General features: G+C 44.2%; 1 protein-coding gene across 2 annotated transcripts in view; it reads right to left on the reverse strand.

Moving 5' to 3' along the window:
• Positions 1–5,888: 5,888 nt before the first annotated feature.
• LOC140133077 (ovalbumin-related protein Y-like) overlaps positions 5,889–19,016 on the reverse strand; it is a 128,861-nt gene continuing 115,733 nt past the window's right edge. For both annotated transcript variants that reach the window (XM_072152680.1, XM_072152681.1), the window contains exon 7: positions 5,889–7,102. In XM_072152680.1, the coding sequence (XP_072008781.1) occupies positions 6,698–7,102 (405 nt within the window). In that variant the 3' untranslated portion in view covers positions 5,889–6,697. The remainder of the gene's footprint in view (positions 7,103–19,016) is intronic.

A 19,016-nucleotide genomic window follows, 5' to 3' on the forward strand; every position in this document is an offset into this window, starting at 1 on the left:
CTTTTGAGCCACCTATTTACCTCCCTAATTTCCCGCTGCCTTTCTGGTGTGACACGTGGAACAGGTAGCATTTCAGAGAAAACTACATTTAAGGTCCTTGCCCTGAGCTTATGTCCTAAATCTACAGATCTTAAGAGAAATCAGCAAACCCAGGAGACAAAGCTGGGGCATAGGTAGGGTAAAATGAGGAGGTTAGCAAAAAAACTGCTGGGCATAGGTAATCATGATAATAGGCAAAGTTGTTCTTTATCCCAAGACCTATTGATTTGTAGTTGCGCTTTAACGTTCTCATAATCTTGTTCTGCCAGCTAAAGGACTGCATTTGTCAAAAAGCACTTGAGGGCCTTTACCTAGTCCTAGAGCATCCAAGTTTTAATGAGGTTTCCAAAGGGAAAAGGAATTTTTGTGGCCAAGTTACTGACACAGACCGATAATACTCTATAATCTATAGAAGCATGCCGAGTTCAGTTCCGGTTTGCAGCATTCGGCCGGGAGATCCGGGCAGCATGCGTTGCGAGTTTAACGCAAGTTCATCTCATCACACTCGCGAGTGTAGAAGGGGCCTGACTGTAGTGTGTCTAGCTTCTATGGAGCAAGATGGCTGCTGCAGAGGCTTGGGGCCAGGCTGGAGAAAGGCATGATGGAAAACTAAGGAAGCCTAAATAGGAAAAGGTTAGTCTGCACAGAAAGATTAGGCAGAATAAATGAGGCTGCAATACAAGAACCTTTCATCAGCATTTTCTGTGTGACTAGGCACCTGTCCACTGGGAGTGGCTGGAAAGGAGCAGTTTCCCCCCCAACAGCTTCTCCATATGTCCTTTTCAAATTTATGAAAACACCCATCACTTGGCTTAGCAACGCCCCCTGCTCCTCTACAGCCAATCCCGAGTGTGGGGAGTTATTCATACATTTGAAAAGGACACATGGAGAAGCTGTTTCCCAAGGGTGGGAGGAAAACTGCTCCTTTCCAGCCACTCCCAGTGGACAAGTGCCTAGTCACACAGCAGATGCTAATGAAAGGTACAATATAACATATCTTTTTTTCTGGGACTGGGGGAGTGCTAAAAATGGGTCTCCTGGTGACAGGTTCCCTTTATCAACACTGCCATAAACCTGAGCCTGATGCAACCTGTACTGTATGGCCTTAACCACCAATAATCCTCAGGAGATTTACTTTCTAATTGACCAGGTAGTCCCACTGGCTCCTGTTACAAACAATCCCATCTTTCCAATCTGCCCTGCCTTTGTTCTGCATGAAATCACAGAGCCTGACATTCAGCCTGTCACCAAGGCACAATGAAAATGTTTCCATAAGAAATTTCAAAAATACCAGAGGAGGTAGAAACATCTAAAAGATAACTTTTATTGATTCCATTTATAAAAAAGACACACTGGGGCACATTTACTTACCCGGTCCAGTCGCGATCCAGCGGCGCGTTCTCTACTCTGGATTCGGGTCCGGCCGGGATTTATGAATGTAGTTCTTCCGCCGTCCACCAGGTGGCGCTGCTGCGCTGAAAGTCATCTCATCGCGCCGGAATGCACCACCTCGGACCAGGTGAAGGTAAGCGCTCCCCAAGCGACACTTTTTCGGTTTTTAAATGCGGCGGTTTTTCCGAATACGTCGGGTTTCCGTTCGGCCACGCCCCCTGATTTCCGTCGCGCGCATGCCGGCGCCGATGCGCCACAATCCGATCGCGTGCGCCACAATCCCTGGGCAATTCAGGTACAATCGGCGCAAATCGGAAATATTCGGGTAACACGTCGGGAAAACGCGAATCGGGCCCTTAGTAAATGACCCCCACTGTCTCATATTAGAATTAACCAGTTGTATTGGCAGTGTCTTGGTATATATTTCAAGGCCTTTCAACCAGGGCACTACTCGCTTCACAAACACAGACAAATACACTATTCACATAGATATTGTGACGTTAGTCAACAAAAAATAACACATAGACCCACTAAGCCTACGCATTTCACCGTTAGGGTATGACGGTTCCTCAGGGGCCTCACTGTGGGAAAATAGAACCAACCAGTGTCCTCACATAAATAACAAAATATTCACAAAAGATATTCATAGTGTATTAGAAATTTATAACACCGTCCAATTGATGTATCTATCCAAATTTGTCTCATATTGCACATGCCCATATAGTCAGAATAAATGCAAAAAAGATATGAGTAATTGTGATGTAACTTTATGGGGCAGATTTACTTACCCGGTCCATTCGCGATCCAGCGGCGCGTTCTCTGTGCTGGATTTGGGTCCGGCAGGATTTATTAAGGTAGTTCCTCTGCCGTCCACCAGGTGGCGCTGCTGCGCTGAAAAGCATCGGAGTTCACCGAGCCGAGCTGAGTGAAGATAAATGCAAGATCGGCAACAGATTTTTTTTTTTTTTAAATGCGGCGGTTTTTCCGAATCCGTCGGGTTTTCGTTCGCCCACTCCCCCGATTTCCGTCGCGTGCATGCCAGCGCCGATGCGCCACAATCGGATCGCATGCGCCAAAATCCCGTGGCAATTCAGGGGAAATCGGTGCAAATCGGAAATATTCGGGTAACACGTCGGGAAACCGTGAATCGGGCCCTTAGTAAATGACCCCCTATATGTCCATAATCACAAGATAGTACGCGCATCCCTTAGGTTAGATAGTCAGACTACAAATAGATCAAGTACATATGCCTATGCGGTGACATTATATACCTACAAACAGGTCTGCTCCAGGTAGATGTACAAGCGTCCCTTCAAATCATATACTAAGATATCCCCTACATGTATTAAATATCCTATATTTCAGTAATCCACAAACTAAATAGATCTTGCACTTGCCCATGTAATTCAACAACCACGTTGCTGCAGGGTGTAGGGTCATAGCAAAATATATTCTATTGCACACATCCCTTGACCTATAGCCCCATATGTAGATAATTGATGTGTGCAACAAAAACAATGTGAATATACTTCATAGGGATACAAGTAGATAAAAAAGTGTCGCTTCAATTCATACACTGGAGTATCCTGAGATATCTTATAATTGAGTAATCCACAATAAAAAGATATATCGCACTTGTCCATGTAGTTAAATAATCACATTGCTACATGATATAGGGTCATAGCAAAATATGCTCTATTGCACACATCCCTTGTCCTATAGAACCATATATAAATAGTTAATATGAGATAACAATTAATGTGTACAGAAAACCGATATGGATATTACTCACAGGGATACTTAGCTTAGATATGTGGAGCCCATCAGGACGCCCGGGCGATAATAGCATGTAGGTCCCCTTTCCTTGCCTGGTGCGCTCCAAGTTTGTTTATGGAGTCTCCAAGATTTTCTTGCGCATGCACCAGTCTGGAGAGGCACGCTTCGCGTCATCGCCTCCCCATGTGCGTATTTACTGCTTCTGTGAGATGTCACGGACACATTGGGGCAGATTTACTTACCCGGCCCATTCGCGATCCAGCGGCGCGTTCTCTGCGCTGGATTCGGGTCCGGCCGGGATTTATTAAGATAGTTCCTCCGACGTCCACCAGGTGGCGTTGCTGCACTGAAGAGCATCGGAATGCACTGGAATACACCGAGCTGGGCTGAGTGAAGGTAAGTGCAATTTTCGCGACACATTTTTTTTTAAAAATGTGGCGGTTTTTCCGAATCCGTCGGGTTTTCGTTCGGCCACGCCCCCTGATTTCCGTCGCGTGCATGCCGGCGCCGATGCGCCACAATCCGATCGCTTGCGCCAAAATCCCGGGGCAATTCAGGGAAAATCAGCGCAAATCGGAAATATTCGGGTAACACGTCAGGAAAAAGCGAATCGGGCCCTTAGTAAATAACCCCCATTATGGTGCATGCGCAAATCCAACATATTTAGATGCACTAACAAACCCGATGTTTGAACGTGGCATGGTGGTTGGTGGCAGAAGGGCTGGTCTGAGTATTTCAGAAACTGCTGATCTACTGGGATTTTCATGCACAACCATCTCTAGGGTTTACAGAGAATGGTCCGAAAAAGAAAAAACATCCAGTGAGCGGCAGTTCTGTGGGCGGAAATGCCTTGTTGATGCCAGAGGTCAGAGGAGAATGGGCAGACTGGTTCGAGCTGATAGAAAGGCAACAGTGACTCAAATCGCCACCCGTTACAACCAAGGTAGGCAGACGAGCATCTCTGAACGCACAGTACGTCGAACTTTGAGGCAGATGGGCTACAGCAGCAGAAGACCACACCGGGTGCCACTCCTTTCAGCTAAGAACAGGAAACTGAGGCTACAATTTGCACAAGCTCATCGAAATTGGACAGTAGAAGATTGAAAAAACGTTGCCTGGTCTCATGAGTCTCGATTTCTGCTGCGACATTCGGATGGTAGGGTCAGAATTTGGCGTCAACAACATGAAAGCATGGATCCATCCTGCCTTGTATCAACGGTTCAGGCTGGTGGTGGTGGTGTCATGGTGTGGAGAATATTTTCTACCAATTGAGCATTGTTGAAACCCCACAGCCTACCTGAGTATTGTTGCTGACCATGTCCATCCCTTTATGACCACAATGTACCCAACATCTGATGGCTACTTTCAGCAGGATAATGCGCCATGTCATAAAGCTGGAATCATCTCAGACTGGTTTCTTGAACATGACAATGAGTTCACTGTACTCAAATGGCCTCCACAGTCATCAGATCTCAATCCAATAGAGCATCTTTGGGATGTGGTGGAACAGGAGCTTCGCATCATGGATGTGCAGCCGACAAATCTGCGGCAACTGTGTGATGCCATCATGTCAATATGGACCAAAATCTCTGAGGAATGCTTCTAGCACCTTGTTGAATCTATGCCACGAAGAATTGAGGCAGTTCTGAAGGCAAAAGGGGGTCCAACCCGTTACTAGCATGATGTACCTAATAAAGTGGCCGGTGAGTGTATATATATACCGCTATAGAAACATATAGCCATGTATACATACACACATATGGGGCACAACTCCAACTGGGCATCGCTGTTTCAGTAGAGATATATAGAGAGATATTTCTCTCTATATAGAGAGGTTTTCAATAAAATCTCTATATATTTGTAATGAAACAGTGGTGCCCAGTTGGAGTTGTGCCCCCACCATTGATTCTATGTCAGGTTGTCATTTCCAGCACACAGATGCATGCTGTGCTTGCAACTCCCACTTTGGCACAATTCATATCCCTTCATATTTTATATTTTCATTATTTTTATAAAGTGTAATCAGATAAAACGCATAACATATCCTGCATTTGCCCAACACATAGAGATTAATTATTAACAATTATCAATACGGTAAGTCCTATTAAAAGGTAAAGAAAGATGTATATTTGTTTAAGTATGTTGTTTGACATAAACAAAAGTCTGAGATCCAGGCAGGGTTTTTGAACTAGCTACTGAGGAAGGAGCTAAGAAGAGGCTCAGAAACGCGTCTAGAATAACTATTTTTTCGTGCAGAGAGCTAAATAACAAACAACACTACACTTTTTTAAAATACAAGAACCACTAGTGGGGAGATCGTGTTTGGAAAACTCACTTGGAATCTAGAGACCATATAGACCGGTGACATCCGTTATACACAACTCCTGTTATGGAGATTGCAATTCGGCTGAAGTACATCGGAGAAAAACGCATGCGCATGCAAATCCAGAGAACGCCGAAATGAGAGCCTTTAGCTTCATGCTCCAGGATTTAGGCATATTACCATAGGAGAAGCCGACCTAAGGACTGCTGAAAACGTGAGTCTCCATGCACATGCTAATATATTGACACAATCTAAATAGTGTCCTCTGTTTATTGTTATATGTGACATTTCCGCTATAGTCAACTATTCATTGTCCTCGGCAGTCAATCACATGTGTGCATAATTTCTATCTGGACTGTATATATGACAAAACACTATATTTATGTCTCCAATGACCTTTTATAATAGTTATTTCAATATCTACAACCATTGATACAACTGAGATTAAGACATCTATACTTCAGAACAACAGGACGTTTATTAGTATTGGACTTTGTGAGACATTGGGGCAGATTTATCAAGCTGTCTGAAAGTCAGAATATTTCTAGATGCCCATGGCAACCAATCACAGCTCAGCTTTCATTTTAACAGTGCTCATGAATATTTTAAAGGGGAGCTGTGATTGGTTTCCATGGGCCACTAGAAATATTCTGTCTCTTTGATAAACAGCTTATGGTGTTAATGGTGTGAAGTGTTAAAGGATAAAAATTAGTTCATTCTCTAAATATTCCACGTCATATATTTTTATAACTGTTTTATTTTTTAAATTTTTATTATCTCTATTTTTGGCAGGAGAAGGCACCAGGGCCCTTCAGTGCCACAGTACCACTTTGTCCAGCCTGTGATCCTAAACTGTAATAATTACAATGTATATGTCTATGACGTCATATTTACCAACATACACAATATAGACATTATCAATTTATGTGATTTTTAATGTGCTTTTTATGTGTATTTGAACATTGTGATTTGTGTCATTAATATTTTTTAGACATTAGAGAGTTAGTGCTCGGTATCCGTATTTATTTAATTCTTTATGTCACTTTTTTTTTTATATTTTACTGTGTTGCTTCAAGGGTGAATCCAGCACTACCTTTTCATGCCCTTTGCATTATTACACCACACAGTATGGTGAGAAGAGGCAGTGCAGGGAGGGAAAGTGGTTAATCATGGCTTCTGAAATAGTCCATAAAAGAGAAAACACCTGGTGGGCATATCTTGTATTATGAAGATAAATGGGTGATCTGCTCTAAACGTCATTTGTGGTAGCCTTAAACTCAAAAATCCAAGATGATCATCGTCACTCGTTACTTCTTCAGTACCATCTTCATCGGCCTCCATAGTTACCAAATTAATTACATCTGACAGGTACAAACTTTCTAGGGAAATTTCAGATAGGTTTGATTTGGTTTCACTAAAAACATCAGTCATTCCCATACGACGTAGGACATTTTTCATTGAATAGCTGCTGTCTATCTTGAAGTAAGGTAGAAAAATTTCAATGAATGTTTTCTTCATACTCTCTGGATTGGTCCAGTCGTTCATTTGTTCATATGATATGTTTTGCTGTATCTGAAATATAAATGGTTTGAGTAATGAATAATGAGAAATAAATTAATTGACAAAATAAGACAGCTAAGCATAATCAAAAAACGCTCCTTAAATACCCATGCACAGTGGAAGAGTTTACAGGACAGTGCATAGAGGACAGAAAACAGTAGAAAAACCTCTGTATGTCTGGTATTAGCTCTTTAGGATACATCCCTTTTCTGCTTAGTTTTTTTCATTTACTATGCTCTAATAACTTTTTTTTTTCTATTAAACAGAGGCATATGATGGCTTTTTAAATGGGGTTCAAAGTTTTCTTTAATATACTCTGAAATGTACTAGGAAACGGGAAAATATTCTAAATGTGTTAGAATTGGCCTACATAATTATATTTTATCATTTATGGGATTTGTTTTCATGGTTTTCAATATGCAGTCCAAACTACATATTGGCCTTAATTCATCAAAAATAATGAAATCTGCACTAAGGGCAGTTTGCCTGTAGAGTGTGCAGGGTGCACTAGATTCATGATTTGTGAAGCATGTTCTTCATGAATCTGGCACCCCCTGCACTGCTCCAAAAGCTTTTATCTGGAAAATAAAGCTAGACCCCATACAGCTATAGTGACAGAAAATCAGAAAGGTTAGGCAAGATAATCCTCTTATCTAATAATATAATAATCACCCCTACTTGGGGTGAAGCAGGCGGTTAGTGAAGGTGCTCCGCAATGCCACCACAGTCTCATGCATGGGGTGGGAGCTATTCTCCAGAATAGATTTCAACTTACACAGTATAATCCAATCAGCTTCTAGAAGGCATTGATGGAAAAAACTGCAAAATAGCCTGGGCATTAACATGGAAAACAGGGGCAGAGATAAGGGGTTAAAAAAATTGCTAAATTCTAACACTGCCAATTTTTGTATACTTTTGCTCACAAATTGTATGACCATTTAATCACTTTTTGTTTAAATTTTGTAGGAGGGAAAATGCATACACTGCACGCCATCTTTATCATTTATTACATTCTTTAAGTTACATACATTATCATAGTAAGTAAAGATGTGCAAATTTTTCAAAAATTTGATTCGAAACGTTCGTCGAATTTTCGGACAAAATTTTTTTGACTTGAATCGAATCATGGCAAATCACGTTAAAAAACAGGTATTTACTGGCTCCAGAGAGCCTGTGGTATTGTAGAACGTTGTGCCATGCTCAAATATGCATAGGGAGCGTGGTTTGGTCTTCAAACAATGATGTGTTTTAGTATGACACACACATGACAGCCGCAGCTCTTAGAATTGCTTCACTCTTCAATTCCATGGGTAATTACAGGGGTCAACTTGATCAAATAAGTGAAGCGGGAACGCAGCCTGACAAGGTAACGTCTGTGCCAGCTTGAAAGGACTGAGCTGAGGGCCAAAATCCCACTATAACATCAAAGAGTGCACTCTTTTTACACTGACATCAGATGATTCCATAGATTACGACAGAACCTGTTCTTTTAAAAGCTGATACATGTAGAAACCCCCCCAAAAGATTGAAGAGGGTGTCGGCAGTAATTTTGCATTGACATCACTGATCATTTTGCCCTTCTTTTCATCTGTCAGTGTCCTCTTTCAATCGGTCAATAATCCATCAATATTGCTAAAGCCAAAAACAAACAGGAGTTGGTCCAAAACAGAGACGACAAGTAAATGGGATATTTAGAATAAGAAGTACACCAAGCACCAATTCACACTGGTTCCGTAAGACAATTATTATGGAAATTTTAATCGAGTTATGGTCTCTATACATAAAAAAGGTACGCATCCTTATTCTCACATATTATACTTCAATATTATACATAAAAAATAATAAATAAAATACATAACATTACTGAATACCCAACGGTTATAAGTCAGCAGCAATGTTGAGCTGAAAAAAATAATAAACGTAATGTTTATACAAAGTTATGACGTTAAAAGCATCAATGTGTGATCTCAGGCAGGGCAAAAAATTAAGGTGGCACTCAAAAGGGCCCACGTGCTCACCTATACCTCAAAAATATGTAAAAAGAGTCTAATTTGATGTTCAGTATAAGTATATCATAGTCCATATATGTTAAATTGAATTGTATGACCAGTCACATGCTCATATGGTTCAGCTGTTTACACAATTTAATCTTTTAGCTGCAGTCCACACAAGGTGATTTTGCACTGGGTGTGGGCTTCAAATTAGATGGCCAGCCACTTGTTGGATAAGTAGCTGGATGCAATAGATATGTCTTTCATCAGATATAATGGCAAGGTTAAACTTTAGAGATGAGCGAGCACTAAAATGCTCGGGTACTCGTTATTCGAGACAAACTTTTCCCGATGCTCGAGTGCTCGTCTCGAATAACGAGCCCCATTGAAGTCAATGGAAGACTCGAGCATTTTTCAAGGGGACCAAGGATCTGCACAGGGAAGCTTGGCCAAGCACCTGGGAACCTCAGAAAAGGATGGAAACACCACGGAAATGGACAGGAAACAGCAGGGGCAGCATGCTTGGATGCCTCTGAGGCTGCTTAATCGCACCATTATGCCAAAAGTATGGGCAACAGCATGGCAATGACAGAGTGACCGAATGAGGCTAGATAGCATCTAAAACATCCAATAATTGACCCTGACACTATAGGGGACTATGCAGAGGCAGCGGCAGCAGCGGCAGGCTAGAGAGTGTCTTGGCAACATACCCCAAATGGACTCAGGCTTAAAACCAATGGGTGGCAGAGAGGAACCAAAGGAGGTGAGCAAGAAGCGCTCAAATAATATCGGTAAATGATAAAAGTTTGCCAGTATATTTTGTGGATTACACAGCAGGGTGGCGACAAAGTTAACAAGTTTGATGAGGAAGCCATGAAAACAACCCAAAATTCTGCCTGACACAGCTCGTTTGATAAGGGGACCATGTATGGAGGCAGTGAACTAGTAGTAGATTAAAGGTGCTGCAGTTAAAAATATGTTAGTTGGATCTTGGGATGGAGCTGGCGCTCCGCTGCCAGGCGAGCTTTTGCCAATCCAAGCCCCTGTCTCTAGGCTACTCCCCAAACAGCACTTCTAAGAACCTTTTGTATAAGATCAAGTGTAGTAGCGTTCTTATAAGTTTAGGATATGGCGGGTGAGGGGAATGTAAACAGATGTGCAAGAAGCGCTGAAATAATATTGGTAAATGATAAAAGTTTGCCAGTATATTTTGTGGATTACACAGCAGGGTGGCGACAAAGTTAACAAGTTTGATGTGGAAGCCATGAAAACAACCCAAAATTCTGCCTGACACAGCTCGTTTGATAAGGGGACCATGTATGGAGGCAGTGAACTAGTAGTAGATTAAAGGTGCTGCAGTTAAAACTATGTTAGTTGGATCTTGGGATGGAGCTGGCGCTCCGCTGCCAGGCGAGCTTTCGCCAATCCAAGCCCCTGTCTCTAGGCTACTCCCCAAACAGCACTTCTAAGAACCTTTTGTATAAGATCAAGTGTAGTAGCGTTCTTATAAGTTTGGGTTCTGGCGGGTGAGGGGAATGTAAACAGATGCGCAAGAAGCGCTGAAATAATATTGGTAAATGATAAATGTTTGCCAGTATATTTTGTGGATTACACAGCAGGGTGGCGACAAAGTTAACATGGAAGCCATGAAAACAATCCAAAATTCTGCCTGACACAGCTCGTTTGATAAGGGGACCATGTATGGAGGCAGCTATATGGACTACTTTTGGAGGCAGCTATGGCGATGACGTGTGGAGGTAGCAATGGAGACAACGTGTGAAGGCAGCTAAAAAGACGACGTGTGGAGGCTGCTATGGAGACAATTTAATTTGGATAGTGCCTGTATGTGGCAGTCCAAAAAAGTTTTCAAACCAGAGGAGCAGGTAGCTGGTCCTCCAGAAAAATTACATAGATTGAGTGTCTGTATGTGGCAGTCCAAAAAAGTTTTCAAACCAGAGGAGCAGGTAGCTGGTCCTCCAGAAAAATTACATAGATTGAGTGCCTGTATGTGGCACTCCCAAAAATTGTTTCAAACAGAGGACAGGGTAGTTGGCCCTCCAGAAAAATTAAATACATAGAGTACTATAGCCAGAGCCAGTTGGCCCTGGCAAAAAAATAGCCAGTTTCCTCTGCTTTAGTGTACAAAGAGGAGGAGAAGGAGGACAATGAGGAGGAGGAGTGCATACATTATTCAGGTTCAGCTTCTTTCACCTGGTGGAGAATGGAAATGCGGAGAAATCCAGGCTTTATTCATCTTGATAAGCGTCAGCCTGTCAGCGCTGTCAGTCGACAGGCGTGTACGCTTATCGGTGATGATGCCACCAGCTGCACTGAAAACCCGCTCGGACAACACGCTAGCGGCAGGGCAGGCAAGAACCTCCAAGGCGTACAGCGCCAGTTCGTGCCACATGTCCAGCTTTGAAACCCAGTAGTTGTAGGGAGCTGTGTGATCATTTAGGACGATGGTATGGTCAGCTACGTACTCCCTCACCATCTTTCTGTAAAGATCAGCCCTACTCTGCCGAGACTGGGGACAGGTGACAGTGTCTTGCTGGGGTGACATAAAACTGGCAAAGGCCTTGTAAAGCGTACCCTTGCCAGTGCTGGACAAGCTGCCTGGTCGCCTACTCTCCCTCGCTACTTGTCCCGTAGAAGTACGCCCTCTGCCGCTAGCGCTGAAGGGAAATACTGTTTCAGCTTGTGCACCAGGGCCTGCTGGTATTCATGCATTCTCACACTCCTTTCCTCTCCAGGGATGAGAGTGGAAAGATTTTGCTTGTACCGTGGGTCCAGGAGAGTGAATACCCAGTAATCGGTGCTGGAATAAATTCTTTGAACGCGAGGGTCACGGGATAGGCAGCTTAGCATGAAATCTGCCATATGAGTCCCAACGCGCAAGAATTCACTCCCCTCACTGGCCTGACTGTCCATTTCCTCCTCCTCCAACTCCTCCAACTCCTCTTCTTCTGCCCATACACGCTGAACAGTGAAGGACTGAACAATGGTCCCCTCTTCTGTCTCGCCAACATTCTCCTCCTCTTCCTCCTCATCCTCCTCCACCTCCTCCGATATGCGCTGAGAAACAGACCTAAGGGTGCTTTGGCTATCAACAAGGGAATCTTCTTCCCCCATCTCTTGTGACGAGCGCAAAGCTTCCGACTTCATGCTGACCAGAGAGTTTTTCAACAGGCCAAGCAGCGGGATGGTGAGGCTGATGATGGCGGCATCACCACTGACCATCTGTGTTGACTCCTCAAAGTTACTCAGCACCTGACAGATATCAGACATCCACGTCCACTCCTCATTGTAGACTTGAGGAAGCTGACTGACCTGACTACCAGTTCTGGTGGAAGTTGACATCTGGCAGTCTACAATCGCTCTGCGCTGCTGGTAAACTCTGGATAACATGGTTAGTGTTGAATTCCACCTCGTGGGCACGTCGCACAACAGTCGGTGAGCGGGCAGTTGGAGGCGGCGCTGCGCTGCCCTGAGAGTGGCAGCATCTGTGCTGGACTTCCTGAAATGCGCACAGATGCGGCGCACCTTCGTGAGCAAATCAGACAGATTGGGGTATGTCTTGAGGAAACGCTGAACTATGAGATTTGACACATGGGCCAGGCATGGCACATGTGTCAGTCTGCCGAGTTGCAGAGCTGCCACCAGGTTACGGCCGTTGTCACACACAACCATGCCTGGCTTCAGGTTCAGCGGTGCCAGCCACAGATCAGTCTGCGCCGTGATGCCCTGTGATAACTCTTGGGCGGTGTGCCTTTTATCGCCTAGGCTCAGCAGTTTGAGCACCGCCTGCTGTCGCTTAGCGATGGCACTGCTGCTGTGCCTAGAGCTACCGACTGATGGCGCCATGCCCACGGATGGTAATTCGGAGGAGGAGGTGTAGGAGGGGTGGGAGGAGGAGGAGGCATAGTAGGCCTTTGAGACCTGGACCGAGGTAGGCCCCGCAATCCTCGGCGTCGGCAGTATATGACCAGCCCCAGGGTCAGACTCGGTCCCAGCCTCCACAAAGTTAACCCAATGTGCCGTCAGCGATATATAGTGGCCCTGTCCGGCAGCACTCGTCCACGTGTCCGTGGTCAGGTGGACCTTGTCAGAAATGGCGTTGGTCAGGGCACGGAGGATGTTCTCTGACACGTGCTTGTGCAGGGCTGGGACGGCACATCGGGAAAAGTAGTGGCGGCTGGGGACCGAATACTGATTGGCAGCCGCCGCCATGAGGTTTCGAAAGGCCTCGGTCTCTACCAGCCTATAGGGCAGCATCTCCAGGCTAAGCAACTTGGAGATGTGGACGTTGAGGGCTTGGGCGTGTGGGTGGGTTGCGCTATACCTCCTTTTGCGCTCCAGCGTCTGGGGTATGGAGAGCTGAACGCTGGTGGATGCTGTGGAGGATCGTGGAGGCGAAGATGGGGTTTTCGCATGGGAGGTGTTTGGGCCGGGGTCCTGGGCAGGGGGCTGACTAACAGATGACACAGGGGAAGGAGCAGTGGTGTGCCCGGCCGGAGGTGAACGGGCTTGGTGCCATTGAGTGGGGTGTTTAGCATTCATATGCCTGCGCATACTGGTGGTAGTTAAGCTAGTAGTGGTGGAACCCCTGCTGATCCTGGTTTGGCAAAGGTTGCACACCACAGTCCTTCGGTCATCCGGTGTTTCTTTAAAGAACCTCCAGACTTCTGAAAATCTAGCCCTCGCCACGGGAGCTTGACTACGGGCAACATTTGGCGCTGATGCACCAGCTCTGGCCCTGCCTCTCCGTCTGGCCCCACCACTGCCTCTTCCAACCTGTTCTGCTATAGGACTCGCCTCCGTCTCAGAAGCACTGTGTTCACCCGGCCTATCAACCCAGCTTGGGTCTGTCACCTCATCATCCTCCGATCCCTCAGTCTGCTCCCCCCTCGGACTTCCTGCCCTGACAACAACTTCACCACTGTCTGACAACTGTGTCTCCTCATCGTCCGACACCTCTTTACACACTTCTTCCACTACGTGAATAATGTCATCATCCCCCACAGACTGTGACTGGTGGAAAACCTGGGCATCGGAAAATAGCTCAGCAGCAGCAGGACAAGTGGTTTGTGACTGTGGGAAGGGTCCAGAAAACAGTTCCTCAGAGTATGCCGGTTCAAATGCCAAATTTTGGTGGGAGGGGGCAGACTGGGGGGAAGGAGGCTGAGGTGGAGGAGCTGGAGGAGTGCCGATTTCGGTGACATGGGTGGACTGCGTGGAAGACTGACTGGTGGACAAATGGCTAGAAGCATTGTCCGCAATCCACGACATCACCTCTTCGCACTGTTCTGGCCTCAACAGTGCTCTACCACGAGTCCCAGTAACTTGAGACATGATGAACCTAGGGAGTGTACCTCTGTGGCGTTCCCCTGCTCCCCCATCAGCAGGTGGTGTCTCACCCCGCCCAGGACCACGGCCTCTGACCCCTGCAGTAGTTGGACGCCCACGTCCACGCCCTCGTCCTCTACCCCTAGCCCTCGGGTTAAACATTTTCCAAATTAAAGTGTAAACTTGAAAAAAAAAAAATTTTGTGTTTATTTTTTTTTAGTTTTTTATTTTTTTTAACAAAACGATGCTATCCTATTGCTATGGCTAGTTTCTAACCTACACTGACAGCACACAACTGGATTTTGTGCTTTGCAAGATGAGTTTGAGCTATAAAATGAAATAAAGGTAAAAAAAAAAAAAAAATCAGCAGACTCTGCCTAATTCTACTCAAACCCCTAATAAATTGTCCCACTTTGGTGTTTGAGGTGGATATGCGTGTCACTAAGAGCTAAACACAACGGTCGCAGGTCTCCCAGCAAATTCCTCACAGTATGGTACTAGCTGCACTACTAGTGCCAGCAAGCCCAGCCACAAGCAAACAAAAAAAAGGAAAATATAACGCTATTGTAGGCCTAAGTAATCCGTTGGGGTTCTCCTATGGCTATTTTGTAGCCCACAATGAGAACACACTGCTTTGCAAGATGAGTTTGAGCTATAAAATGAAATACAGCTAAAAAAATAAAAATCAGCAGACTCTGCCTAATTCTAATCAAACCCCTAATAAATTGTCCCACTTCGGTGTTTGAGGTGGATATGCGTGTCACTAAGAGCTAAACACAACGGTCGCAGGTCTCCCAGCAAATTCCTCACAGTATGGTACTAGCTGCACTACTAGTGCCAGCAAGCCCAGCCACAAGCAAACAAAAAAAAGGAAAATATAACGCTATTGTAGGCCTAAGTAAGCCGTTGGGGTTCTTCTATGGCTATTTTGTAGCCTACAATGAGAGCACACTGCTTTGAAAGATGAGTTTGAGCTATAAAATGAAATAAAGGTAAAAAAAAAAATAAATCAGCAGACTCTGCCTAATTCTAATCAAAGCCCTAATAAATTGTCCCACTTTGGTGTTTGAGGTGGATATGTGTGTCACTAAGAGCTAAACACAACGGTCGCAGGTCTCCCAGCAAATTCCTCACAGTATGGTACTAGCTGCACTACTAGTGCCAGCAAGCCCAGCCACAAGTAAATAAAAAAAAAAAAAGTATAACATTATTGTAGCCCTAAGAAGGGCTGTTGGGTTCTTGTAGAATCACTCCTGCCTAACACTATTCTAATAGAACACCCTAACGCTTTCCCTGACCAGCAGCAGCTCTCTCCCTAGCGGCATCCAGACACAGAATGATCCGAGCAGCGCAGGCAGGGTCTAGTCTATTCCAGGGTCACCTGATCTGGCCAGCCAACCACTGCTATCGACATGTAAGGGTACCACGTCATGCTGGGTGGAGTGCAGAGTCTCTTGGCTTGTGATTGGCTCTGTTTCTGGCCGCCAAAAAGCGAAACGGCGGGAGATGCCATTTTCTCGAGCGGGCGAAGTATTCGTCCGAGCAACGTGCTGTTTCGAGTAGGCTAATGCTCGAACGAGCATCAAGCTCGGACGAGTATGTTCGCTCATTTCTATTAACCTTCCTTCGGGTGTTGTGCTTACCCTCAGTTGCCTATAAGTGAAAGTATATGTCCACAGTACAGTACAGTCCTCGGACAGTTAGTCAGCTTTACCTCCACAGACAGGGCAGTCAGATCTGTGTCGATCGGCTTCCTTCCGATTCTTATGCGCATGCGTATCACTTCATTCAGCGCGGTCAGAGAGGAAATCCCACAGGGATTTAGCTCACACGGGTGTAGCTAAATGAACGCGTCTGATCATTTTGGCCTTCTTTTCATCTGTCAGGGCAATCGGTCAATAATCCATTTAGCTACTGAGGAAGGAGCCGATGAATGGCTCGGAAACGTGTCTAGCAGCTCTCTCATTTGTTCCGTTTATTTCCGCTCATTTTGTGGGTCTGGATTGCCATCATTCATCATTTTTAATGTTGCACCCAATTTAACTACGAGCTATCAGACGGACACCTACTAACGGTCCGACGGCAGCGGCTCCCCCGTACACCCGTGTGAGCTGCACACCTGCACACCTGTGTGATTTCCTCTCTGACTGCGCTGAATGGAGTGATACGCATGCGCATAAGAATCTGAAGGACGCCGATCGACACAGATCTGACTGCCCTGTCTGTGGAGGTAAAGCTGACTAACTGTCTGAGGACTGTACTGTACTGTGGACATATACTTTCACTTATAGGCAACGGAGGGTAAGGACAACACCCAAAGAAAGGTTAACCTTGCCATTATATCTGATGAAAGAGATATCTATTGCATCTAGCTACTTATCCAACAAGTGGCTGGCCATCTAATTTGAAGCCCACACCCAGTGCAAAATCACCTTGTGTGGACTGCAGCTAAAAGATTAAATTGTGGAAACAGCTGAACCATATGAGCATGTGACTGGTCATACAATTCAATTTAACATATATGGACTATAATATACTTATACGGAACCACAAAAAAGACTCTTTTTACATATGTTTGAGGTATAGGTGAGCACGTGGGCCCCTTTGAGTGCCACCTTACTTTTTTGCCCTGCCTGAGATCACACATTGATGCTTTTAACGTCATAACTTTGTATAAACATTACGTTTATTATTTTTTTCAGCTCAACATTGCTGCTGACTTATAAAGGATCCTATTTTTATAACCGTTGGGTATTCAGTAATGTTATGTATTTTATTTATTATTTTTTATGTATACTATTGAAGTATAATATGTGAGAATAAGGATGTGTACCTTTTTTATGTATAGAGACCATAACTCAATTAAAATTTCCATAATAATTGTCTTACGGAACCAGTGTGAATTGGTGCTTGGTGTACTTCTTATTCTCTTTCCAGTTTTTGTTTGATACAGAGAGACACCTATATCACACCAATAGCACTTCCACTGTTGAGTTATCCTTTTGATTTGTCTTCTCTAACAATCAATGTCCGGGTATTGCAGAGATTGTATTTATTTATTCATTAAATGGGATATTTGCATGTCCTCTGTGTTCTGTATCCGATGATGATAATGAAGCCCTTGCTTCACCTGGCTCCCAAGTGCGATCGGCTACATAATCATCGATTTGTGTTTCCTTGTCACTGCTAATCTCCTCAATGGTCTCAGTATGCACAGACAGACTACTTGCAAGTGCAACATAACCATCCGTGCTACTCTCCACATCTCTACTTTCCCTGCCTGCCCCACCTCTTCACTGCCAAGCAGCTCCTGACTGTCCTCAAAGAGTTCTACCTTGCTGTTTAGTGGCGTTGAGCCAAGACCACCTAGCAGATCTTTGGCTGAGGGAAATGAACAGGACAGAGGCTGGTTGCGGACAGGTGAGAGCTGCTGACCTGCTTGTATCTGACGAACCCACGGACTCTTGGCTGGGGTTGTCATATGTCATTTGGGAGGAAGTGGATGACTTAGTCAACCAATCGAGAACCTTTGGGTTGTTCATCAACACACTGCCGCTAGATGACACCGGCAGTTCTGGCCTCACAGAGTCACATCTGCTGCGACGTCCCCTTACTGTGCTGCGACCCGTGCCTGCTCCACCTGCCACCTCTCTGTCTAACATATTAGTTAATCAACTATGTTGATTTGACACAGATTTCTTGATATTAACTTTAGCAACAAAAAAGAATTGAACCCCAAAAACTGACAGCCCGGACTTTTGAGAAAAAATCACTCCAGCAACTATGTGGATTTGCTATGGATTACTTGATATCTACTTTAGCAACAAAAAAGAATTGAAATTTGGGGAATACAGAACCCCAAAAACTGACACACTGGACCTTGAGCAAAAATCACTCTACCAACTATGTTGATTTGACACGGATTTCTTGATATCAACTTTAGCAACACAAAAGAATTGAAATTTGCGGAATAGCAAAACCACAAAAACTGCCACCCTGGACTTTGAGCAAAAATAAAGGAAAAAAAAAAATTTGTTCCCACGAATCATCGTTAACTTCGGATACGTGCAGAACCAAAGTTTTCCTGAAATTTTAAACTAGTTTCACTTCGTTAGAATGGATTCTCCCATCTCTCATAGTAAGTATACAACAGAATGAGCACAACATATGATATATATATATATATATATATATATATATATATATATATATATATATATATATATATATTACTCATTCAAATCCCCCTTTCACCATCCCTGTTTCCCATCCCCTCCCTTCTTTAACCACTATGGCACCAACCCAGTGTGCCTCGGTGATAAATACAGTATGTGTTTTTGACTTACATAAATTCAATTTCTTCCAGCTGTTTATAAATCTTAGGGGCTTCTTTTTCAAGCCATTGAATTAAAATGGCTTTTTTGGCTGCTGGTTATTTCATATGAGTCTTTTCATTAATATTTATTTCCTGATCTTAATGAAACAAACACAACCAAGGGTCTATTTTAAATCCTTTTATATTATCTTGTAAATTTATGTAGTGTATCATTTTATCCAGTAACTTTTTATTGAAGGCCAGGTCCATAGAC

Source organism: Engystomops pustulosus, chromosome 5 (assembly GCF_040894005.1).
Source record: "Engystomops pustulosus chromosome 5, aEngPut4.maternal, whole genome shotgun sequence".
NCBI classification, from domain to species: Eukaryota; Metazoa; Chordata; class Amphibia; order Anura; family Leptodactylidae; genus Engystomops; species Engystomops pustulosus.